Below are 26276 nucleotides of genomic sequence, written 5' to 3' on the forward strand. Positions count from 1 at the left end.
AAAAATTATTTAAAATCTTTCCCAAAGTATGCTGCGCCCCAAAACTGAAAAAACGAATTGATGCTTTCTCATTTGTGTTTATTCTTGGGCAACTGACTTGACATATTTAGTTGCTTTTTTTTTAATTATAGACTCACATGGCATTTATTCATCACCCCTGCCCTCCCATACATATCTCAATTTTACTACCGGCAACATAAAATACAAGGATGTGTCCAGTTTCACTACAGCTCCTCGCGTTTACAAGTGTCGAGCGCTTGCTTTCGGAACGCCCTTCTGATTGGCTGAGCCAATGTCAGTGACATCAACCAACTTACTTTTGATTGGAAGGCCGGTTGCTGGGACTGTAGCGTTTGCAGGAAGTCACTTAACTCTTTGCAAGCTGGAAAACCGAACCTGAAGTTCTCTTTTGTCATAAGAACGGGCACAACTGACTAGGGAAGGTGTGTCCCGCAGCTCCGCAGGCTGGAACGTGAGCGGGGAGGCCTGGACCGGCTACCGGACCCAGAGGCCCTCTTGAAGATGAGCGGCTGCTCCTTTCCAGCCTCCCGGCTGTTACCCTTTTAAATGTCAGCATTCGAGGCTGTAGGGGTAGCACGAGGCAGCGAAACGGAACAGTCGGATTGGCCGCACGCCTCAGTTCTAGACGCACCTCTCCACCGAAAGGCCCTTCTGACTGGCAGGGGGAGAAAGTAAACAGAGTTGAATCACCCTCCCCACCGGCCAATTGGAGGGGGTTTGGGTTGTGACGTGATGGGATTCTGCGAAATTGTTACTGAGCAAGAGAATGCCGGAACGGTGCGGACCGGCAAGAGAAGGGGCTCCGAAGCCGTCCGCGGACTGGGGGAAAAGTATCTCTTAGACCTGGCACCTGGTCTGGCCCTTGCCACCTGCGTCGGGGTGATCGGGTGAATGTCCTGGGGCTTTGGCTCGACGGAGAGGCGGCCGAGGGCGTGTACCTCTCTTGCAGTTTCCTCTCCCAGCGCCTCGGGGGCGTTTTCAGTCGAATAAACTTGCGACCGCCACGTGTGGCATCTTTCCAAGGGAGCCGGCGCGGAGCAGCCGGCGCGCCCGTCGGGGGGATCGCGCCCGGCGCGGGGTACGGGCGGCGGCAAGAGGCGGCAGCGCGGCGGAGCCCGGGGCCGTGGATGCTGCGTGCGGAGGCGCTGCCGGTTACGTAAAGATGAGGGGCTGAGGTCGCCTCGGCGCTCCTGCGAGTCGGAAGCGCCCCGCGCCCCCGCCCCCTTGGCCGCCGCGCCGCGCCGCGCCTCGCCGCGCTCGTCGTCCGAGGCCAGGGCAGGGCGAGCCGAACCTCCGCAGCCACCGCCAAGTTTGGCCGCGCCGCCGGGGCTGCCGTCGCCCGCACCATGTCCGCGGCCGCCTACATGGACTTCGTGGCTGCCCAGTGTCTGGTTTCCATTTCGAACCGCGCTGCGGTGCCGGAGCATGGGGGCGCTCCGGACGCCGAGCGACTGCGACTACCTGAGCGCGAGGTGACCAAGGAGCACGGTGACCCGGGGGACACCTGGAAGGATTACTGCACGCTGGTCACCATCGCCAAGAGCTTGTTGGACCTGAACAAGTACCGACCCATCCAGACCCCCTCGGTGTGCAGCGACAGTCTGGAGAGTCCGGATGAGGATATGGGATCCGACAGCGACGTGACCACCGAATCTGGGTCGAGTCCTTCCCACAGCCCGGAGGAGAGACAGGATCCTGGCAGCGCGCCCAGCCCACTCTCCCTCCTCCACCCTGGAGTGTCTGCGAAGGGGAAACACGCCTCCGAAAAGAGGCACAAGTGCCCCTACAGTGGCTGTGGGAAAGTCTATGGAAAATCCTCCCATCTCAAAGCCCATTACAGAGTGCATACAGGTTAGCGGCGTCTCCCTCTCCCAGCGAGCTCGGGGGTTAGTTCACCTTTGGCCGGGCAGCGATCCTGGGCGTTAAGGACACCACACTCGGCCTCAAGGGTGCAAACATTTTGGATAAGATGCTGTTTAACTCTTTAAATAATTGAACGGTGTAGAGACGGCAAGCTCACTCTCTTCTTAATTGTCCTCGGCCTCTAGAAGCCACGGAGAGCGTTAAACTGGCGGGCAGAGTGAGTGCGGAGGGCCAGCCCCTGTGCGTGGCTCCGCGGGGAGCGGTGCAGCCCTTCCCCGGTCCCGCCCCGCCCCCAGGACTCCCGCACCCAGCGACGGTGGGGCCACCGCACCTGGGCAGACGCAGGCGGGGGGGAAGTCAAATGGCGTATCTTTTATTTGATTCTCTTGTGGGGTTGCAGCGAAGTGGCCAAAACCTGGGGGCAAGCGGCACCCTTGACATGGAACCTTTCGGGGATGACTAAGGACTCATTTAGCCGTATGCTTGCTACTTTTCAGGGCTTGCCAAGGTGGTTTTAAATTTGGCCAGGAGTCCCCAGAGAGGTTTAAAATAACACTGCTTCAGGCAGCAGAGGAGTTTGATCAAGTGGTGGTTGGTGGGTTAACTTCACGACTAGTTAGCTTTTTTAATAAGAGAGATTTCAGAGAGGATTTTTTTTTTCCACGTGACTTAGGTCGCACCCTCTACCTCTGAACAGAGCGGTTACCGAGGAGGTGTGGTCCTTGCCCGCTGTCAAGGCTCAGCAATGGTCGGCCGCGTGGAAGGGTCTCTCCCAGGGAGAGCAAGAGGCAGGGCTGGCCAAATGAATGTGGCTAGGAAGACATCTGCAGTATAAAACGGGCTTTGGGGACTGACAGGGACCTTGGTCAGCCAATTCTGTTGGTTCTGTTTAACATACTCAGAAAAAGTTGGAAAGCCTTCACATTGGGCCATGCTGTCTCACCATCTTTAGCAAGGTTCTTTTGCAAGTGCTCTTCCGATAAGGAAGCATGGGGCGTGGTCCTCTCAGGAAACCCCTTTTCCTTCTGTCCTATGACACCATGTTTAAGATGTGGTTGTCCGAGTTACTTGGAAAAGGATTGTCGTTTTTTGGTGTAATTGTTGTAATTTTAAGATGAGGCCCTGGGCCTGTGGTTTTAAAATGATAATTGGTTGGTTTGATTTGGTTTGGTCTTTTCAAAGAATGGCCACGTAACTGCATCTCATGTTTTATTTTCTTTGGAAAGTGCTTCTTGTGGAGGTGGCTGCTTGGCACAGGAGTAAAACCGAAGGTCCTCCGTGGTTAATGTAAAATCAGGTTCTGTTTGGGGCTGTCATCTAGGTTGCCATAAAATAGCACATTTTAAAGTTGGTATCTGTAAGGTTGAATGGGGGATGTGACCTTTAGCGTGGCTCCCGGGGGTGAAGTAGGGGTATATTAACCGAGGGTGTTACTCCCCGGCAGCTGTTGGGCGGGCCTGGCCGCGTCAGCCATGTTCCCGGACTACAGTTGCTCCCATCGACACCCACTGCCACCTTGAGCAAAGGCACTTTCTCCTTCAGGGAGCTGCCCAGTCGTACCGTTGGGGAGGCCTGCAGTGCCTCTGTGTGAGCTACCTGAGTCTGTTCAACTCAGAAAAAAAAAGATTCCCAGCGTTCTGGACCATTCGGCTGAGTGATTTTCTAAGGCATTTATAGAAATGGCTGCTCATGTGTGCGTGCATGCGTGGTGCTCTTCAATTCTCCATAAGGCGAGTCGGCTCAGCTGTTTCAGGAGAACCTCTTACACAGTTAAGAGTGGAAAACGAAGTGAAATGTTAATCCCGTTTGAAATGCTACAGTCAGTCTTTTGAAATTAGCGATATGGTGATTGCAGGTGTCTTATTTATGGCTTGGGGCTCTGTCACGCTAGGACATGGTTGAGCAAAAACCTCGGCCTCTGTGACTATAGTCGGAAGCGTCCTCCTGCTGGAGAAGGTATGTGCAAAGGGGACATTAAATAAGAGACTGGTAGGAGGTCTCATGGATTTGGAAATTTCAGATACAGCTTGGTGTTAGATTGTCTTTGAGGTGGGGTAAGGAGCTTTTCTTTTTGCTGGTATTCACTCCAGAAGGTGGACAAGAGATAGTGTTGGAATGTCTGCATTCTGTGAAGATTTTAAGAGCTAAAATTCCAGCCACACCCCCCTGCTCAATGCAGCCGGACAAGAATCCCGCCTGCAGCTTGCTCACCTCTTCCTACTGCCTCAAACAGCTGCTACTTCTGTAGAACCCGTGGCTGTAGAAGTTGAGAGTTGTTTAAACAAAATTGCATTTAATTCAGTGCAGGTATATATATAGTGTCCTAAGAGAAAAGACCCTTCTGAGGCACTGAGCTGGGTTCTCATTTGTCCTACTGTTCCCCAGTTGTGACACCTTAAGCAAGCTACTTGAATTCAGAGTTTGCAAACTAGAGCTGCTGCTGAATTTGCTTGGCAAATTTGTTTGGCTTGCCCAACACAGGGTTCATAAAAATTTAATTAGTTATCAACATGTAAAAATCAGAGGATTTCGACACAAATCCAGATTTCTGGCTTCTCTGGAAAAATCGAATGATCTGGCAATACTAGGCCTGAATTCCTGCCTAGGGACAATTGGCTTGAACTGGTTATTCTTTATATGGGGCAGTGTCCCTTATTTTAATCATTTACTTTGGCTCTGTTGGCATTCAAGTTTGCAACCCCTTCTTGCTTTGAGCTCATCTTCTTAATCCACAAGATAGGGTACTATGACACCTCATAGGTTCTTGTCCAAAGACAAGATAACATAAAGCACCTAATAGAATTCCACACATAGTAGGCCATCAAGAAGTTCTGGATCTTACAATTTGTGTCAGTAGACAGGGTGTCCTCAGACCCAGGAAACATAGAATAAACTTATTTTTAAGCAGTACATTAGTTTACATTTTCCGATACTATGCACGATGTGTTTTTCTTCAGCCTCTAGATCAGATAATCTTCTCAGGTGAAGCAGTGGATTCATGGTTAATGTGAAAAAACAGAGAACAAATACACTCTTTTCCGTTTCCAGACATTTTGGATACTTCAGGTGTATTTATTGTAATTAGATGAACAGTTAGACCCATTGGAGTACTTTGTCTGAAAACATATCGAGCATATTATTTGAAACTACAACTAATTTTCAGTGTATCTAAGTTTCCTGACCCTGCCCTCACCCTGCACGTAGACTATATGTATATTGGGGGGGAACAACTACATCTAAATTCCAGATTGGAAGTCATTGGAACTGGCTGACGGAGAGTCGTGTTAGGTTGACATCCCAGTGATGGAAACCTTAGGCCTTATATTCCTGCCAGGTGCAATTTCACTCTCTTTTTGGAGGGTTTTAAGTCAGCTGTCCTCAAGTGGTGACGGTGGGTTGAGCTTGATGACACTGGTTACAGGATTCTGGAAATCAGAAAGCCCTAAATCCTGTCTGTCACACCTCAGTTTATAGAAAAAAAATTAAAAATCATAGTTTGGTTGTTTTTTTATTTTAATAGGGCAGGAGGAATTTCATGTAAAACAAGGAAAGACAAGAGCCACAACATCCCAAGAGTGACTGCTTCTGTTTTTCTTGCCCTGTTGGTACATTTCCCTGGGGTACTGAGATTGTCTGGTGAAAGGGACCCAGATAGCCCGGCCCCCACAGTGGAAGTTATCCTCCAATACGGGAAAGCGATTTTCCAGCCTCTCTGGAAATGTCCGTCACCAGCCAACCTTAACTGGGGAGGGATGTTCCGTAGCTAGACTAAAGTTTTAAAATTTTTCTTATGCAGGGACCAGGCCTGCTCCGTGCCTCTTGCGTTCTCCTCCCATAATTACTGCAAAGAGCTTTGGAGGCAACTGTTTGGTTCAGGAGAGTTTAGTTTCATCAGAGGTGTGAGAAGGACCCATGTCCATTATCCAGGAAGCAGGGGTTCAGGGACAGGGCAAGGTCTGGCTTTGGCAGCAGGCCCCAGACTAGGGGCCTCCGCTCAGAAGTGGCCTCGGCAGCTGGTTAATTAGCCCTTGCCCAGTCTTTACCACTTCCTCTTCCCTTCGTGAGGAGAAGGGAGGCTCTGTGCCTTGATCCTTAAGGAGACATTCTCTCTGCCTAGTCTTCTTTCCAGAGGGTTCCCACTGTGATGTGGAATGGTGTTTCATAACCTGACACGCTTCATCCGAGATGCATTTACAACTAAGCTTGAGTGGGGCTTGCACAGATCATTGTTTTTTTCCCCATTTTCTCTCCTCTCAGGAGACTATAGCTGGTTTTTTTTCCCATAACTGTCCTTCCCCCCATGTCATTTTAGTACCACAGATATACTGTAGAGCTGTCTGTGCACTGTGCCCCTTTAGAAGGCCACACGCCATTGTAATAGCTAAGACTTTTTTCATCTGTCAAAGATCCAATTTTTGCCCCTTGGGGGCAATACCACCCCCCACCCCCTCACCCCCCAGTGAGGCTGTCTAGACACAGTCTCATGTATCCTGTCAGGAAAAAATAACAATCAACATTCAGGAAGAGAGCAGAGGGCTGCAAATGGTCTCTAGCTGTAGAGGGTGGTAGGTTCATAAGGATTGTAGGGATGTCCTATAGGGTTTGCTTCCGGGTTTCAGACAAGGGGCTAAAACTCCCTTGATTCCAGGGAAATATGACCCTAGTGCCCTAGCCTGATGCTGGAATCTCACCCTGGGGCCTGAGGCCTGTCCAGAGACCCAACAGCTCTTTATTCCTGTCCCAGCAAAGACAAAGTGGGGTTACCTTAGAAAAGCTTCTACTGCTGTCACGATGACTATTTCACAACAGAAAATACAAGTGGAGTAGAATTTCAGAGTAAAAACATTGTTTGCTTTGATTTTCCTCTCAAATCTTCTGTGAATGGTAACAAGAGAGAGGGGAGGGGTGCAAGTGGGGGAGGGAGATACCAGAGTAAACACAGGGCTGTTTTGATGGTAACACCCCATTACCCTCAGAGGCAAAGATTTAACCTGAGGGAAATGAATTCTTGGACTCTGAACAGAAGGGTCAGATTTACATTCCTGTCTCAATTATTGACGCTTATCCTAAGAACTAGTCATTCTGCAACGTCTGTGGGAAATTCCCAGATTGGACTTCCCAGAGAGAAATATCATATGACATATTGGGAAAGTGGCTGACAATGGTCTTCCTTAATAAGTTCATTCAGAAGAAAAGTGGGCAGACAATTTCCTGATATTCACTCTTTCTGGAACCCCTAAAACAACCTGATGTGCCCTGGTTAGAGCTGGTTTTCTAGCCCATCAATCTGATTTCTGAATGCCTTGTGATCATTAGCATTCTTGATTTAAAAAAAAAAACAGCTTTATCATTTTCATTAGTCTTGACTTCCAAATTTTCTGGGTTTTTTCCCCTCCTCTTAGCTGTTCTCAGACTTGGAGAAAAAGCATGCAGCATTCCAGGCCTGTGCTGCTGGAGTCCTCCCCCACATCCGACCCTCCCACCTTTTCCTAATGTTTCTCCAGCAAGCCCTGCGCCCACTGAAGAGAGTAAATTAGTGCCTAGTAATTGGTACAAAGGCACTTTCTGTTTCTATGCAACACACGCAAAGAGGAGGGGCCAAAGGAAAAAAAAAACCCACAGATGGTTAAAAAGGGAAAGAAATGGGATCCTTAGCAGTGGTCTTTGAGCAATCCTGTCTCTTGCTCCGCCCCACTTTTTGTTGGAAAGTTAGTCACAGGCCTAGGCCTAACTCAGAGCACTTGGTGGCAGCAGTTGTTAGTACCCAAAGAATAGAATTTAGAGGTTGGAAGTGACCTTGAGAGGTCATCACATCCATCATTTTGTCTGTAAAAAATCCGTATGCCCACCCTCTCAGATAGATGGGGATTGTTCCATTTAAGCATTGGGGGCGGCTTGGAGGGTTTGGAAAGGCCCCCAGGGCTCAAAAGCTGGCTCTCTGCCTTGAGGAGCATGTGACTTTGGGCATCTTGTACAATCTCCCAGAGCCTCCCGTTTCCTCAGTAGCACAGTGAAGGCACTGGGTCCTCTGAAGATGAAGTGTGGAGATCTTCCTTCATTGTGATTTCTTTGCACTTCTTTGGTTTGAATTTTTTCCCCCCGGGTCTCCTGAGGGTTTCAATCTGTGGTTAACATTTTTTTTACCTTGATTTAAAGAGCTGCTTCGAATTAACCAAGCAAAAGGGCAGAGGCGCAGTCAGCCCCAGGGACCTCTGCCCTTTCATGATGGGAGTAGCTCTCCCTGAACAGCCCAAGGCGGGGCGCCTGGGAGGTTTCCTCCTCATCCCTTCCTGGAGCCCTCCTGAAACTTTAATACCTTTTTGGTGCATTAAGGCCAAGAGTAAGCATTTGTCTTATCCCGGCCTCAAGCAGTCTCCTCAGCAAATAATAGGACTAACGTTATTATTCATAGAGAATGCCTTTCCCACTAAGGGAGTGAGGTGCATCCATTTTTTATGCATAGGATCCTGGGAGGCATTCGTTTCCATTTGTGCTTAAAGCCCACGTGTATGATGGTGTACCCGCAAGCTTCCCTTTTCATCTCGGTTTATCATGAAGTCTGTGAGCCTTTGGAGTCCTGGCATGGGAATCGAACATCTGGATCTGAAATCTAAAGGTTCTAGAGCTGCAAGACCCAGTTAGCCACCAGGGACCCCTGGCCTTTGAAATTTTTTTTTTAAACAAAATTGAGAATGATCACAAATTTGACAGGAGAATGGAATTCACCCCTGATCGAACCTTTTAAAAAAGTGAGGACATTCTTTAAATAGATTTAAATAAAGAGATGGAGCTTAAGCCTTACAAAATTAATGGCAAGGATTTAAAACGCAGGCAGCAGTATTTTGTCTTAAACAAGGTTCGGACATTTTCCCAAGGCGATTCTCCATCGTTTTGGAAGTGAGCGCCTCTCGGAGGACCTGAGTTGAACCAAAATGAGGATCAGTGGGGCAGGCAACAGACAAAAGCACAGAAATCCTGCCTGAGAGTTATGGACATCTCAGAACTGGAAGAAATCTGATAGATCCTCCTTGTTCAAAAAGATAGAAGGGGAAAAAATGTTTCACCATCTCTCCCGTCCAGGGAGCCAACTTTGACAAGACAGAGGCTGTCAGAAAAGTGTAAAGCCAATGATGAGGGGACCAGCCCACTCTCAGGAGCCTGAATGGGGCTGGGGGGCAGGAGGGTCCTCTAGGAGAGGCCTTTACAGTCAGTAGGGAGGCTATTGGATGAGTGGTTAGAGCGCTACCTTTTGCTTCTTCAGACTTGTGTTTGAATCTCACCCCTCTAATTATGAGAACTCTGAGATCAGTTTTCCCATCTGTCAAATGGAGTTCAGTAATTATATACTCATGGAGTAGTTATGAGACTTAATTCAGATGGGGTATTTAAAGCATTTTGTACAGTGTCCCCATATCCTGAGTCTTATAATTAAAAAGAAATAATTTACATGTGTTGCCCAGAAGCCCTTGAGGTTCCTAGAATTTTTGTTTACAATTCCAGATTAATCCAGCAGCAGTTCATTCATTTAAATAATATTTATTTATTGAGTGACTGTTACATGCAAAGAGCTGTGCTAGATGTTGACAGCAGGCATTGTAAATAACAGTAATAATAGTAAGAACAATAGTAAATTATTAATGTTAGTGGTAATGATAGCAATAATAATGGTAACATCCAGCATTTATTATATGCCAGGTTCCAAGCCAAATGATTTACATACATTGTCACATATAAACTCACAGAAGTCCTATAAGATAGGAAGGGACTCTTATTTTCGTTTTATAAGAGGAATTAGACTTGGAGTTTGTTAACTTAGTCCAAGGTTACTCTGGAATTTTCCCAGTATGTTTCCAGGTGCTTGGAGTTGCGCATGAATGCTTGTTGACCTGGACCCGTTGGGTTTCTGCCAGAGGGGAAGAGACCCTGGCTATTGCATGGCTCTCTTGGATTTGGCCCCAAAGCCACCAGTCTTTAGCTCTCTACTCTTGTGCTGTGACTCTGGCTTGTGGTGGGTTTTTATGAACCTTGGTTAGGAATATCTGCAGAAATCTTGGACTCTGACCAAACCTATCCTGTATTTTCTAATAGTTATCCAGAACCTGCTTCCTTCCGATTGAAAAAGACCCCAGCTCTGGGTCCACATCTGTGTGAGTCAAGACTCTTGGTTGTGAGCGACAGAATCCAAACTTGGACTGGCTTAATGAAAACTAGAACTTTACTAATTCAAATTGGCAACACACCTGGGGTCACTGTAGTTTCAGGTCTCTCTCGATACAGGTACTCAGTGTCTGCCTCTCTCCCAGCTCAGCTTGGCTTGTCCTTTGCTTTGGCTTCATTCATGGGCAGGCTGTCTCTGAATGGTGGCAAGATGGCTGCCAGCAGTTCCAAACTCCCATCCTGCCAAGCCAGCAAGCCCTGTGGAAAGACCGTTCCCCTTTCCCAGTGATTCCAGTGAAAGTCCCAGGCCTCGAGCTTCATGACTGAGTTAGAATTGTGTGCTTGTCCGTGGACTCAGTCACCGAGGCACAGCTGGGTCACATCCAGCCTCTGGGTCTCGGGGTGTGGGGTCACCCCCATGCGATTACATAGACTTAGAGTGGGGAAGGGGTGGTTTCCAAAAGGCAATTCAAGGTGTTTTATGTATTATCCAAAAGAGTGAATGGATGCCACACAGGCAAAACCAACAGTCACTCTATCTGCCCATTTAGAATGACAAACAGGATGTTCTAAAGAGCAGAGTTTGACAAAATGAAAGATGGATCAATATAGCAACATTTTTTTCTCGATCTTTTTCTCCCCGTGAAGAGAAAGAGCTGTGAGCTATCTCTGGAGTTCAACCTAAAAGATAGGCCACAAGGGCATGGACTAAATGATCTTGGTAGAAGATCGATTATTTCAACTTGTTTTTCTTGTGCTCAAGCACATACCCCTAGGCCCTTCTCAGTGGAGGTTCTGGAAGCCAGGACTGAAAGCCTCGCGTGGAACAAGAATAGCAAGAGCAGTGTGATCAGCAGTCCCGCTCACTTGGTCTTCATCCCAGTTGCCTGTCTATTTAGATGCCCAGAGAAATGAGTTGGGGTTATGAATGTTTGTCACCCCATGTGCTAAATGATCAAGGCCTCATCTTTACAAAGACGAACTTTTTATATGGCAGTTCCCATTGGGACTCAGAAGTCTATTCAGTGTGAGTGATGCCCAACAAAAACACCATAATAAATCATTAGAGGCAAAAATTAGATCTTAAAAATAACCTGCAAAAACACATTAAAGTGACTTAAATCGCTATGCGGCCATAATTCTACAGTAGTTTTATACCATTGCCAATTTAATGAAAATAAGCAGAATGACATCCAAACAGCTGGCTCTCCCTCTTTCATGATGTAAATCATACCCATGGCCAGCCACAAGTGCTTGTCTGGGGAGCATGATCCCACTGAAGTGAGGTCCCCGTGTGAAAGAAACATGGGCTGTGCCCTTCCAACTTGAGTCATTTGTTCTCGACATCCTGCCTGCTCCCAAATGTCGAAGAGCTGCCCAGAAATGCCTGGGGGAGTCAGGCAGGGGGGTACTTTGGTTTGGACAGCTCAGCCCTGCCATTCCTCGTGGTCTTTGATAACAAACACCAGGCCATGTGAATTAGTGGCTTACTCTGTTAGAGCTTGCAAAACTATTAGATGGTGGCCCATGTGGCATGTGTGAGTAGGATCTATGGCCGTCACAGCCTTACAGTGTACAGAGGTTGAGACCAGAGAGAAAAAGCTGGAAACACATGCTGGAATAGCCGCTAGTCACTCTGAGTCATTACGAGAACCACAACCTGGCTGTAGAGTAGCCACTTACTAAGCAGACAACAGTCTCGACTCCTGTATTTTCCTTTTACCCATCGTCTTTCCTGAGCCAAAGGCTTTAGCTCTCTGGATAGCAGCTGCCCCCAGGCTGGAAGCTGTGGATGCTACATAGAATTTCACCTAAGTGCACGAATGGAGAGGTTATCCTTGTGTTTGCTAAGGACGCCAAAAGTCTCGGTGGCCCTTGTAAAGCAACTGTGTGCATTGAGTAGGAATCTCCTGGTCACAAACCTGGGGTGTGCAAAGTGGTAACTGTCCATAAGCAGAGCTGAGTCCTCGATCTCCCTCGCCACTCCGTCCACTGCCCCACACATACCCATTTCTGCTGTGAGTAGAAAAACTTCATCTTGGCCATTTAGGGTCTCTAAGTCTCTTCTGTATTCAATTGTATTTTCCTTTGGGTAAATGTTTGCAAAATCAGAGTTCTCTCTCCCTCTCCCTTTGCCTTTCTTTCTCCTGGGAGTGATCTGTTGTTTGGTGGGCAAGAGACTCCCCTCTTCTTTTGGCATCACAGGGGGCTGTCTATGGAGCATGCCCTCCTTGACCTTGGTGGTCTCCGCTGCTTGGGTCTTGGTCCTCACCTGCTGGCAGCCTCTGCAGTAGAGCGCCTCTGCACCCTGCACCGTGGATCCGGGAGGTAGAACCTTGTGCTCTGTGACTCAGCTCTCCTGTGGCATTCTCCTGACCACGTGGTCTTGGGCTCAGGAACACACAGTCCCTGTCCCCACCTTACGTTTGGAAATGTGCAAACTGTGAGGCGTGCCCTGAGACCCTTCTCCCAGGCGCGCAGCCAACTCCTCAGGTGCCTTGGCGTGTGTGGGGGACTTCCCTAGAGGGCTCACGCAGGCCCTAAGCATGCCGGGGACCAGGCAACCGTGGCTGCTCCTTGGGGACTGCCCAAGCCCGTTTCTAAAAGGAGAGTGTGGAGTGCTGGGCCCGTCTGAGAGACCTGTCTGTCTACTCTGTAAACACAGCCCCTCCGGTCTCTCTCTCTACAGCTCAGGTCGAAGCTCTAGCAAATCAAGGGAGTTGCAGGACTTTGGGGTCTGCTTTACATTTTTCAAATTCTATTTTGAAACTTAAAGCTCAGCAGCAACTTACTTGTTTTCAATCGTCTCTGCCCTGCCGGAGGCAGTGCATATGGAAAGAAGGGCCTGGGAGTAAGAATTAGGAAAACCCACCCTCAAAGGCTCTCTGTACCTTCACTCGGGGCCTTGCTCTTCTTTCACATCTAATCTTGTTTTCTGCTCGAAACTGAAGGAATTTGGAAAACGGTTCCAATCGGAGGGTGTCCTTGGGCAAGTCGTCTCTGAGTCGGGCTTCGTGTGAAACGGGACAGGTGTGAATTAGATGGTCATAAAAATCACCCCAAATGCAAGGCTTCAAAGAATCTATGTTCTCAGGATAGTTTTGCCATCAGACATTTATATCCAGTTCAACGTTTAGTGCCTAGGAGGTTATTTATTTATTGTTTCTTTTTCCCACAAATAACTGGACAGAGGCAGCACAGTCTGGGATGGCAGGACGAATGCGGGCATGGGAATCAGCTAATCTGGGCCTGGACCTCGCTGTGTGGATGTGGGGAGGTCCCTTCACCTCTCTGTTGCTTCAGAGTTGCTAAGGTGGAGCTGTATAACGGAGACATGAAGACATGTCTCTTGCCGGGTTGAGAACCTAAAGAATCAAGAATCTGATGTCTGCTGTCCTTATTTCTGAGGTCCTGGCACATGTGCTGTCTCACAGATCGGTCGAGGGCGGGGATGTGCAAGCAGTATTCGGACAGGCTTGCTGCCTAGACACCAGCTTCCAGTGAGGAAGTGCTGCGTGACAGATGGTAGAGACACACCCACTTCCCAGTTCAGACCCTAAAATATGGGACAAGCTGCTTTCCACAGATAAACACAGGGACCAGGAAGTACGATCTCACATCCATACTCTATAGTGACTTTGTTATATCAACAAATAAAATATGAAAGGAAACCAAATCACAAGAAGGATTCAGAGAGAGAGGCCAGAAGAAAATGGTAATGTGATAGGTTGGCATTTAGGCAAGTTTATTCTTCCAAAGCGTATCAAGCGTTTTTATTCCTTCAGAACATCATATGTAGCGATGTTTCTGGCAAATGAGGCTTTTGATTTCTTGATATTTGAGTCCAATATTAATCAGCATGATTTGTGCGGGGAAATGTAGGATTGTCTGTACCCAGAGATGGCCTGCATGCCTCTTCTGTCCAATACATGGGTGGGTCTGCACTTGAGGATAATGGGAATAAAACACAATAAAGCAGTGGCTCACATTTGGTACTTGCAAGTCAATGTTGCTTTCCCATGGGGACTGAGGACCCACGACAATGGACAGTGAGGTGCCAGGGGTCGGGGCAGGTCTGGGTGGACACGTGCCCTACCAGCCTCGTCCATGAGGAACACTGCATCGGACTTTACTTGCCCGTCTTTGCACATCTGCGCACTCTCTCTCCCCCTGCTTCCTAACGACACTCCTTAGGGGAGCAGCCCTGCCACTACTGTCTGTGTAACTCCGCATGTGAAGGGAGATTCCTGTCCCTTCATTTAGGGGCATTTTCCTTTCACATATGGAAAAAGTAGGAGAGGAGAAGCTGGAGGAGGAGAGAGAAAACAGATGTAGTTTGTTCCAAAAGTTTCTCACTTTCTAACAATCTGAGAAGGAATGGTTCTTCTTTTACTTTGGTCTTGGGCACTGGAGTGTTCCCGTAATTTCTCACTAGAGTGTGACTCCTCTTCCCCATCCCCCAGTGGAATGTATTCTTGATCAACCCATTTGTGGAAAAATTTAAACTCAAATGCGTCATTGTTTCCTTTGTTTACAGTAAGATTTTTTTTAATATGAAAAAACTTTTTTATGACTTCTCTCATTATAAAAGAAATTTGTACTTGCTGTTTAAAAAAATCAGAAAATGGGGAAATTACAGAAAAAATTAGAAGTTGCTCTTTATCTGCTCACCTATCAATAGCTACTATTCACATTTTCTATCTATTCTCCCAGGATTTTTTCTCTCCATAGATGTTCACGCACATACACAGCAGATCGTAGGCTGCTCTTTTCACTTAGCATTGGACGGCTAACATCTTTCCCTTTCATTATGTAACAATCTAGTACCGTTTTAACAAGTGCATATTATTCCACTATATTGGATACTCTATAACTCTTAGACCAGTTAGTTCTTTATTGTTAGACATTTGAATTGTTACCAAGTTTTAGCCTTATAAACAAGGCTGGTATCCCTGTATATTTCTGTGTTCCTATCTAATTACTACCAAAAATAATTCCTAGAAGAACATATTGCCAAATGGCCTTGGACCAATTATAAATCCCACTCATGCATTAGAGGGCCTGTTTTCTCGTGCCTCCACCAATGATAGGTGGGAACATATGTTTTAATGTTTTCACCAGCCTCATATATATTTTGTTGATGTCTTAATGGGCATGTTTTCATTACTTGTGAGACTGAATATATTTTCATAGATTTATTTATTGGCCATTACTATTTCTTATTTTGTAAGTTGCTTATTTGCATCCTTGCCCAGTTGTATTAAATTGGGCTATTCATTTTGATTTGTGTCCTTTTTATATTACAGATTTTAACCTTTTGTCATATGCCACAGTTTCCTTTATTAGTTCACTGTTTTGCTTCTTGTTTTTTTTTACTTATGTATATTTTTGCCATGAAGAAGTTTAACATTTTTATGTATTTCAAAATTATCCTTCAAGTAAGATTCTGCCTTTGGTTTCATGTTTAGAAAGTCTGTCTCCATTCCAGGATTCTAAAAATATTCACCTATATTTTCTTTTACCTTAAGGTTTTATTTTTTTTACGTTTATGTGTTTTAGCCCATTGGGAATTTATTTAGGTGAAAGGTAAACGTGGGGATCTAGATTTAATTTTTAATTTTTTTTTTAGCAGATGTATGTGCCGTTTATTGAATCCTTTCCTTCACTGATTTGAAGTACCCCATCCCTATAGAGTCTTGGGTTTATTTTCAGACTCAACTCTGCTCCACTGATTTCTCTTTTCCTGTGCTGGTATCACACTATCTTATTATTGCGGCTTTAATCATACATTTTAATAACTGCTATCGCAAGTGCTCACTTATTATTGTTCCGTTGCAAAATTTTCTTGGCAAGTTGAGCATATTTATTCTTCCGAATGAACTTTAGAATAATTTTGTCAAGTTCAAGAAAAAAGAATTTCTACGGTGTGTGTTAATTTCGTAGAGGAATTCGGACAGAATTACCATATTCACGCCACTGAGTCTTACCCTCCAAGAACATGGGAAACATTCCGTTTATTCATTTCTGTTCTATCAGGGTTTTATGATTGTCTTCATGCAGGTCCTGAACTTTTTAGGCTTATCCTGACTGGCTGTGGCTGGTGTATAAGAAAACCATTGCTCTTTTGCATACCTACACCCGTGAATGCATTTCTAGTTTATGTTAATTTGTCAGTTATTTATTGTAGCCTTTCCAAATAGAAAATTGTGTCGACTACAAATAATTCTTATTTCACCTCCTCCTTCCCAGGGTTTACGTCCTATTTTGTCATCTAATTGCGCTCACTAGCATTTCCTGAACACTATTGAATAGCTGTAGTGACGGGGTGGGTGTCCCTTCATGCCTTGAGCTTGGCATTGGTGGGAATGCTACCTTTCTATTACTATTGACCTTGCTGGGGAAGGGTTTCAGATCTATATTTTTTATCCTGTTAAGGAACTATTCTTCTATTTTCCTAAAAGCTTTATGAGGTTTGGATGTTGAATTTGATCAAATACTATTTGGCATTTGACAAGGCAAGATGTGTGTGGGGGTGTGGGGGCATATTAGCCTGTTAAAGTGGGGAATAATATCAATATCAATATGATTTTCTAATATCAGATTATCTTGTTATCTCTGGGATCCTAGTTGCTTTTTTACAATTAAAAAACACTGTTTTTCCTCAAGAAGCAGCCTTGATTTTGTGTGTCTGCAAGAAGCTATGATTCTTAATTGGCATTTTTAGAGTTCATTTCTGAAAAGGGGGCCTAATTCCCTTAGGTTTGTTTTACTAGATTGGGTTACTTTTGCTAGAAGCAATGGAAGCTTCAGAGTTTGCATTTTTAAACTTCTTGCCTCAATTAAGGTTAGCCCATTTTAGGCCCTCTGGTGGGACTGTGGAAGGGGAGGTACGAAGAACCAGGTGGGAAAGGGGGACTGTGGAGAGCACAGAGCTGCCTCACCCCAGGCAGGACCTCAGTGGCGGCCTGTCTGAGTTCAGGGGAGCCTGGACAGGCTGGGGTCTATCCAGTTAGCAAGCCCCACACTTGCCTGGAGCTCGTCCTCTTTTTCCCTCTCTATGGAGAACTCACCACCGTTTGTTTGAAGACCTTGCCGAGAAGAATAAGCTTCTCTTGGCATCGTCAACTAACCCCCAGGTGGCGTGGAGGCTCCTTCTGATAAACAGGGAGCCGTCTGTGCTAAGTAAGCAGGGGCACAGCCTGCAGGCCCCACTCCACTTCTTTTGAACCTGCTGGAGGCCCAGGAGACTTCTGCAGGCCTGACCTGTCTCCACAGAGAAAGCCTGTGCACTTTTGGTGCCGTGTTCAGTGACCATTTTGATCAAGTTTATTTTATTCTCGGAGCTGAGTCTCTGTCAGCAAGAGGTGCTTAGCTTGTTGCTGGAAGGGGAGGGGAGTGGTTTATAAATAATGAGAACACGGAGAAACTTGTGCTGTTAACAGCTCTGCTCCAGTAAAGCGGAGTTTATTGTGTCACTGCCTCTGGGTGTGTTTTCCTGCGAAGGCCAGAAATAAAGCACTAGTACATGTCTGTTCTTTTTTTTTTTCTCTGCAGGAGGATGATAACTCTCTCATTAATACTAAAGACAAGTTTAAATGTTCTTTCATTGATAGTTGCTTTGCCACATGAATTTGTTCAGTCTGCACATAACCATTCTTTTTTTGGGCCTTAGCCCTGAGCTGATAGAAAGCGCCTGCTGATGTCCCCCTGGCTGCAGGATGAAGGGTGAGCCACAGCCTCTCTAAGGTCTCTCTTTCCCTCGGCAGAACATCTCTGGGCCCACTCAGCCTTAAATTCTGTTCCTTCTCTACATACGATTTCCCCATTCCATGCTTTCTTAGAGGCAAAGTATGTATCATTCTCTAGTTGGTACTATGTGTCTATCGTTAACCAACATGCCGAAAGGTATCCCATAACAGGTTGTATGCGAACTCACCGCTGAGTTAAAGAGGTGGATGATTTCAAAGGGCTGCAAATTCTAAGTCCCCAAGAAGAATCTAGGTCCCCCTGCACACATACTGCTTGGCTGGTACAGTGTTTTATAAAGTGTGGAATTTGAATGTCTTCAAGTGGGAAAGCCTCTCCACTTGGCCATGATTTCTACCTCAACCCATGAGCTAACACACCTGGCATTTCACCCGTTTGTATCACATGTCTGGCTCCTGAAGACATCTGGATTTACACACTGTGGTGTACACCACGTAGAAGTTCACATCTTCACATTGAGATCAGGGGTCGGCCAACTTTCCACAAAGGACCAGATGGTAAATATTTTAGGCTTTGTGGGCCGTACGATCTCTGTCGTAACTACTCGACACTGTTGTAGTGAAGAAGCAGCCATCAGATGATACATAAACGAGTGAGCATGGCTCTGTTCCAGTAAAACTTTGTACGTGGACATAAAATTTGAATTTCATATAATTTTCTTCTGTCACAAAATATTCTTCTGCTTTTGTTTTTTTTCCAACCATTTGGTAAAAACCAAATACGAGCATGGTGTTTATACCATTCTTAGCTCATGCACTTTACAAAAATGGACGGCAGGTCAGATTTGGCCTGTAGGCTATAGTTTGCTAACCCCTAATTTAGATCATTGACTAAAAGCTCCTACTGCTTTTCCAAGGGATCCAAGAAGAATAAAATGATTCTGGAGCTTTTACGCTAGCAATTCACTTCCAAGTAGATCTTTTTTTAAATGCTTGGAAACTGTAAGCTTGAATTATACAAGTTATATGAGTCTAACAAAGGCTGCCGTTGGCTCTGATTTGCTCTGGGCTCTGTGGGTGGCCCTCTCTTCTCTCTGAAACACCCCGGGATAAGGATGCTAGGTCAGTGACAGCATCCGCATTAGAAGCAATGAGAACAATCACAGGATGGCAACTATGGGGGGCCGAGAAGAGAGGGTAGCCATAAGCCAGATTGAAAGTGAATTCAATGGGAATGGACCCTGATTACACTTGATATATATGTAAATCGTAAGCATAAATACTTAAGAGTTCTTCTGTGCATACAGCTGATTCAGGCTTCCTGACATTTTTCCACTATCACCTCCATTAAGCCATTTTATTTCTTCCCCAGTCCTAGCACACAGCAGAGTGGTCTTCTGATGCGTTTTCCCCACGGTGGACACAGATCTATTCAAATAAAGTAACCTCATCTCATGACTCACTTGAAAGAAACATGTGCCAGTGAGTAAGCTAAACCACATTACCACTCCTCCAAGAAAACCACCTCTGTCAGTTTTTGTCCTAACAAGCATTGAGAGAACACTGAGCTTTTCCTTTTCATTGCTTTCCTTACCACCAGATCATAGGGCAGTGGAGAGAGGGCTCCTGTAAAGAGAGCAGAGACGGTCTTTTGGTTTGCTTTTTACATTTCACTGTATGAATTCTGACCCTTCTATATTTTAACATAACATGTTTAAAAGAAGATTGTCCCCATAGACACTTCATTGGGGTTACAGAGGACTTCACTGCAGTCTAATTCTGGAAAGCCCAGAAATCATCTCCAGTGTTCTGGGAACTTCTGAGCCGACTTTGGTCATGTGAGCGACCTGGAGGATTAACAGACTCAGCAGACACACACACAGAGTTTAGGCATTTACTAAATGCTTGCACACAAAAGTCAGACATGACGTTGTCCTTGCCCCGGGAGGTTGAGACCTTGTTGGGTTGTGACAACCTGCATTTCTTCTTTTGCTCAGCATTCTGCTGAACTGGGTAAAAATGCTGTTTGATCCCACAGAAGTTGCAAACATGTAGCTTTCAACTCTGTGTCATTGAGTTTTTCAGAGGCTTCAGTGTGAGGCTCTCTTTCTTCCTTTTTGGCCCTACTGGAGACTGAGCATCCTCATGCCTCATTAGCCCTAGAGCCCATCCCCTCGGGGAGGGCTCGCATCCATTGGTTTGCTATTGCCCTTTGCTGCTGTGGCTTTTCAGCCCAGAGCTCGGTGAAGGTTTGTACCTAGACCCATGTGTAGCAAATTTGCCTGTGCAGATTTGTTTTGCCCACCTTGGGTTTCCCACAAGAACAAGTGGGCTGGACGATCACTGCTCTGCTTAGAGAACAGCAATAAAACCTTAGCCTGTACTGATTGTCACGAAGGTGGTCGAGGTCTGGTTTTGCTGTTATTATTTCTACGTCTCTGGCACAGGTGAGAACCAGTTGGGGGAGAGAATGGATAATTTTTGGATGACTCAGATGCCCCACGCTGGACAGCTCCACGCTATTGAGCCTCTCTCTGCGTTCCAGGAAGGTGGGGACAGGAGTGAGAAAGTGTTCACTCCTCACGGCTACCAGAGGACTGTCTGGAGGGTTCTGTGGAAACCAGGAGTCTGTGTGCCCTGAGTCTATGAAGCAGCTGCTTTTGGCTGTGCTTGGAAAGGGGTCAGGAGTAGGCAGGCAGGCGCTCAGAGCCAGGAGGTGGCAGTCACTCACAAAAGGGACAAGCAAGACTCTCATCGTAACCAGCTCCTTCTGCCTTTCTACTTATGTGTGTTTCCCCACCCCCAAAATGGACACAGGCCCTCCCCTGCCATTCCAGGGGTCAGGAGGCCCCTCATGCTGGCCTGATCACATCTGGAGGGTGAGGCCAGCTGCATTTTAAGTGGGACACGGAGACAATAACATCAATTCAAGGAAAGCAATCGGAGTGGGGAGGGATGTGGAAACACTGTCAAGTCCTGATGACCCATGAGAGGCAGGACAGCTGAGCGGCCAAGAACATGGGCCCTGGAGTCCAGTATATGGTGTCAGTTCATGGCTCTCCTTTCTAGTTGTGTGACTCTGAGCGAGTACTCTGGCCCTCCCAGCCTCTGTTTCCTCATCAGTAAAATGGGCCACTTTGTGGGGTATCCTGTGAGAATTCAATGAGATGATGTCTGGAAAGCCCTTAGCTCTGTGCCTGCACCTGTGTTATTATTTTAGAATAATGTCAATTCTTCTTTCATGAGAGATATGGAAGAAATTGGGATTGTTTCATCTGGAGGAGAGAAGATTAGAGAAAGACATGATAGCTGCCTTCAGATGTTTAAAGGACTATTATGTGGCAGAGGGAACAAACTTATTTTTAGTATTAAGACAACATGACTTAAAATATGGCCTTCGCAGGAAGGCTGGTTTCAAGAACAGGCAGGCTTTCTTGTCAGATAGGAGGCCTCCTGTCACCAGACTTGCTGAGACACAGGCCCGGCGGCCCCAGCACTCAGGAGCTCGAGGGAGGTGCCAGCTCCAGGTGGGAAGTTGATCAGATGCCAGGAAATTTAGCAAAGGCCTAAGTTTTTGGATTCCTCTGAGAGAACTCAGGAAGCCAGCAACTGCGTAGAATAAAACCAGAAAAAATAATTTCCAAGACTCTTGAGGATCCAATTGGGTACAAAATAGCAAGCTCGTTTGCTTAGAGAAGATAATTCTCAGCAATTTCCTCATCATATTCGTCTGCCAGGGCTGCCATGACAAAGTACCACACTCTGGGCGTCTCAAACAACACAAGTACATTTCTCAAGGTTCTGGAGGCCAGGAGTCAAAGATTAAGTCTTGGTGCAGTTGGTTTCTTCTGAGGCCTCTCTCCTTGGCTTGTAGGTGGCCATCTTCTCCCAGCAACCTCACATGACATTTCCTCTGTGCCTCTGGGTCCTCATCTCCTCTTCTTATAAGGACACCAGTCATTGGAGGAGGGCCCAGCCTAATGACCTCGTTTAACCTTAATTACCTCTTTAGAGGCCCCATGGCCAAATCCAGTCACACTCTGAGGTACTAGGGGTTAGGACTTCAGCATATATATGGGGGCGGGGGGTGGGGTGGACGACGGGAATAATTCAGCCCATAAACTCATCTGCAAAGGATTTATCCCTTGAGGCATAGAGATGGGTGACCATGAGCAGCGTTCAGAGTTTCGGTTCCGTGTTCTTTAAACCGTGTCCTGTCTGATTCCCTCCTGCCAGGTGAGCGGCCCTTCCCCTGCACGTGGCCAGACTGCCTTAAAAAGTTCTCGCGCTCGGACGAGCTGACCCGCCACTACCGGACCCACACCGGGGAGAAGCAGTTCCGCTGTCCGCTCTGCGAGAAGCGCTTCATGCGCAGCGACCACCTCACCAAGCACGCCCGGCGCCACACCGAGTTCCACCCCAGCATGATCAAGCGGTCAAAAAAGGCGCTGGCCCACCCTTTGTGAGGTGCTACCCGCCGGGGCCAGGGAGGGATGGACCCCCACAGACAAAACTACTCCCAGCCAACAGACAGACACGGAAACGACGCCCAGAAGAGGCCCCCTGCCAGCACAGGAAGCCACTGTTCTTTGGTCAATATTCTAATTTTCCTCTCCCTGCATTGTTTTTCAAAAGCACGTGGTAGCCTAGGATCGGTCAACACTTGGTCCCCTTGCAGAGGCAACTCTGAACCGTCTCTGACTGTTGGAAGGAAGGCAAATGCTTCTTTTTTTTTTCCTCCTTTACTTTTTTGGGGGAGGGTGGGTGGGGGGGGGGGGGGGGTAAGGCCAAGACTGGGGTAGAATTTTCCAGATTCAACACTGGTGTACATATGTCTGACTGGGTGCGTTGACCTGTGGCCTCACACAGTGATTCTGGGCCCTTTCTGCTTGCTGTCTCTCAGAATTGTTTTTCTTACCTTTTAATGTAATGACGAGTGTGCTTCCGTTTCTTTAGCAAAACCACTCTCTTGAATCACGTTAACTTTTGAGATTAAAAAACGCCATAGCACAGCTGTCTTTATGCAAGCAAGAGCACATTTACTCCAGCATGATCTGTCATCTAAAGACTTGAGAACAAAAAAGTCACTTAGAGTCAATGGGTAAGCAGTCTGAATTTATACTAATCAAGACAAACCTTTGAAAGGTTACAGTAAGTACAGAACTTTTAAACCTTGCTTTGTATGAATTGTCCTTTTTGAACATAAGCTGCACTTCTACTTTCTAATGCAGAGGATGAGTAAGGTAAATACATGCTTTAAGGATAGAAACAGACATTCTATGTGGAACCACGTTATAATCTGCTTAGTTTACCGTATATACGTTTCCCTGTGAAATCACGGCAGAGATGCGAGGGCAGAATATATATGACAGATGCTGAAGGAGGAGGAGGATAGTATATATTTTTTTAGTTTCGAAAGAACAGACAGAATTTTAACTCTATTAACTTTTCCAAATTTTCCGATCCTTTTAGTTAGCATCATCTATTGTACCATAATGCCACGAAGAGAGAGGGCGTTGACTCTGTTGGGTTTTTTTTGAATGGGTGCATAACTGTGACTAGCTCTGGAAATGTCTATTTTTCGGGGAAAAGGTTGGTTGGTCTCCTTCCCGTGTTTCCTACAGAACTCCCACTAACAGGTGCAAGAGTGATGTAAAAGGAAAAGCGAGCCGAAATACGAAAAGAAAAATATGTCCCTAGGAGTAATGAGTGCCAAGGGAAAATACCACGATAATTTCAGAGGAGACTCTGGAAAATCGTCCCTTTTGGAGCACGAAGGCACACGGAATGCATACAAAGGAAAGCACATCACTGTATCTTGTACAGCCGAAGCCTCACCACTATCTCTCTTGTATCCAGGTGTCTACAATGGCCGAAACCACTGCATCCATAATACGCCATGTACCTGAGAACTTAATTTTGGCCTTGACATGGTCAGAAAAAGGAACTGAGTTTTCATAGTTCAGAAGAAACCTCAAAAAAAGGGGAGTCAGCAGTGATCGTGGGGGAAATGTTTACATTTTTTTTTTCTTCAGAAATAACACTTTCTGACAATTTTATCTGCTATTTAACACAGGGAGCTATGGTGCACTCTAGTTTATACATGTGCTATAAGATGTGTTGTGTGAACGGAGGGCACCCACGTAGTGAATTCGTTGTTCCACCTGACACAGGCTGGCTCCAGGGCAGAGCCATGTGGGCTCCTGCAGCAGGCACGGGTCATGGCCAACTCCGACTTCCAAGACTATAGCCATCACTAGCACGGTGTTTTTTTTTCCGTTTGTTTAATCAACGTAGGTGTATTAGTAGTTCTATAAAGAGAACTGCTTTTAACATTAGGGACTCTGGGAGCAGGCCGTGGGGTACAAAGGAAAGTGTTTTCTCGCGGGAAAACATGTCAGGAAAAAATAAAGAACACTTTCTACCTCTGTTTCAGATTTTTGAAACGCTTATTTTAAACCAAATTTTAATTTGTGTCCAAAATAAGTTTTAAGGACATCTGTTCTTCCATAGGATATAGGTGAGGCCGCCTATTTCCGACTGAACTCATGGAATGGTTCCACTTGTGACCCTCTGCGCGCTGCCTAAAGTGAGTGAGGAGTTTGGGGTTGCCTGGCAACCCGCAAACTTGTACAAACTCATCTTCCCCTCACAGAACGAAATGAAGGAAAACCAAGCAAAGTCAGTGAAAGACAATCCTTATTGTTTCAGGAGTAAATCTACGTGTGGCTCTTGTCCAGCACTTAGACGGATGTCAATGCAGCAACTTGTTTTAAAAAAAATGCACAATTTACTTCCCAAAAAAAGTTGCTACTTGCCTTTTCAAGTCGTTGAAGAACACACATTTGATATTCTCTTATATGTTATAGTAACGTAACGTATAAACTCAAGGCTTTTTATTCTTTGTGATAAATCCTGTTTTCAAATGTCACGGAACAGGAACCAGCATTCGAATTAGGTTTACTCTCTCAAGATATGGTTCAAATAGGACTACTAGAGTTCGTTGAACACTAAAACTATGAAACAATTACTTTTTATATTAAAAAGACCATGGATTTAACGTGTAAAAATCCAAATGCAGGATAGTAATTTTTGTTTACTTTTTTAACCAAACTGAATTTTTTGAAAGACTGTCGCAGGTGTTTAAAAAGAAAGAAAAGTTGTTTTATCTAATACTGTAAGTAGTTGTCATATTCTGGAAAATTTAATCATTTTAGAGTTAAGAGAACTCCTCTCCTTGGTTAGGGAAGAAGAAAGCCCTTCACCACTGTGGAATGATGCCCTGGCTTTACGGTCTGGCTCTACATCATGCTTCTTTTGAGAATTATATTTGGTAGTTAGAATTACAGACACTGATTAGCTGTCAGTTGCAGGTAGACCTAACTCAGTACTCATCACTCTGGACAGATTGAGACGTTCTTTCGCCACAGATGAATGATCTGTAACACTGTAAGATACTGATCTTTACAACTGTTTAATCAGTTTTATTTTTGTACAGTATTAGTGACCTAAGTTATTTTGCTGTCCCGTTTTTGTAAATCAAATGAAATTATAAAAGAGGATTCTGACAGTGGGTATTTTGTACATATGTATATATGTTGTCCAAATAAAAATAATAAATGATAAAGATCGAGTTGTTCCAGCCATTATGTGTTGTGAAGGGGGCGGATTTTGCCATAACGAAAGTGACGTCTTTATTGCCATAACGGAAGTGACGTCTTTAACCTGAGCTCGTGGGCTTTTAGGATGAGTGCAAAGGTGATTCCACCCCAGGCCTTTCAACAGGCGCAATATTTGTACAGATGTGTGTGTATTTGCTATTCACAGGCCTCTGAGGAAGTAGATGAAATGGAGGCCACTTGAAACTACTGTATTATGCTCAAGGGGAATGTTTATATTTTCAGATAAATCACTTAAAGAGGTTTATAAAGGTCATGACTATGCTGGGCTGTGCTAGGAACTGGGCAGAGAGTGCTAGAGACTCAGATTGTGCTCTTGAGATATGCTATTGGTAAGAACACACAAGTTGAGGTCTCAAAGGCAGGACAGTAGAACCATTAAGTCTAGTGAAGATGAACACCCAAGCTGTGTGTGTGTAATTCACATAGATATATACCAGCTAGGTCTTATTTATTAAACTCTTGTTGCATGCCAGTCATGCCAAGTGTTTGGGTCTTTTGTCTCATTTAATCCTTACAGCAGCTGTGTACAGTAGATACTGTTGTTACCCACAGACTTCAGCTGAGGAAACTGAGAATGGGATAGCTTTAAAGACAGACAATCTTTAAATCTGGATCTCCTAAAGATTTTTTTTTCTTAAGATTTTTTTTCCCTTTTTCTCCCCAAAGCCCCCCAGTACAGAGTTGTATATTTTAGTTGTGGGTCCTTCTAGTTGTGGCATGTGGGACACCGCCTCAACATGGCCTGATGAGCAGTGCCATGTCTGCGCCCAGGATCCGAACCGGCAAAACCCTGGGCCGCCAGAGCGGAGCGTGCGAACTTAACCACTCGGCCACAGGGCCGGCCCCT

General features: G+C 45.8%; 1 protein-coding gene across 1 annotated transcript; it reads left to right on the top strand.

Moving 5' to 3' along the window:
• The first annotated feature begins 546 nt into the window (after positions 1 to 546).
• On the top strand, positions 547 to 25377 carry KLF9 (KLF transcription factor 9). The gene is made up of 2 exons (XM_046664316.1): positions 547 to 1872; positions 21984 to 25377. The coding sequence occupies exons 1-2, from the start codon at positions 1368 to 1370 to the stop codon at positions 22211 to 22213; spliced, it is 735 nt and encodes a 244-aa protein (XP_046520272.1). The 5' UTR covers positions 547 to 1367; the 3' UTR covers positions 22214 to 25377.
• Positions 25378 to 26276: the final 899 nt, after the last annotated feature.

This window comes from Equus quagga, chromosome 6, assembly GCF_021613505.1.
Source record: "Equus quagga isolate Etosha38 chromosome 6, UCLA_HA_Equagga_1.0, whole genome shotgun sequence".
Taxonomy (NCBI): domain Eukaryota; kingdom Metazoa; phylum Chordata; class Mammalia; order Perissodactyla; family Equidae; genus Equus; species Equus quagga.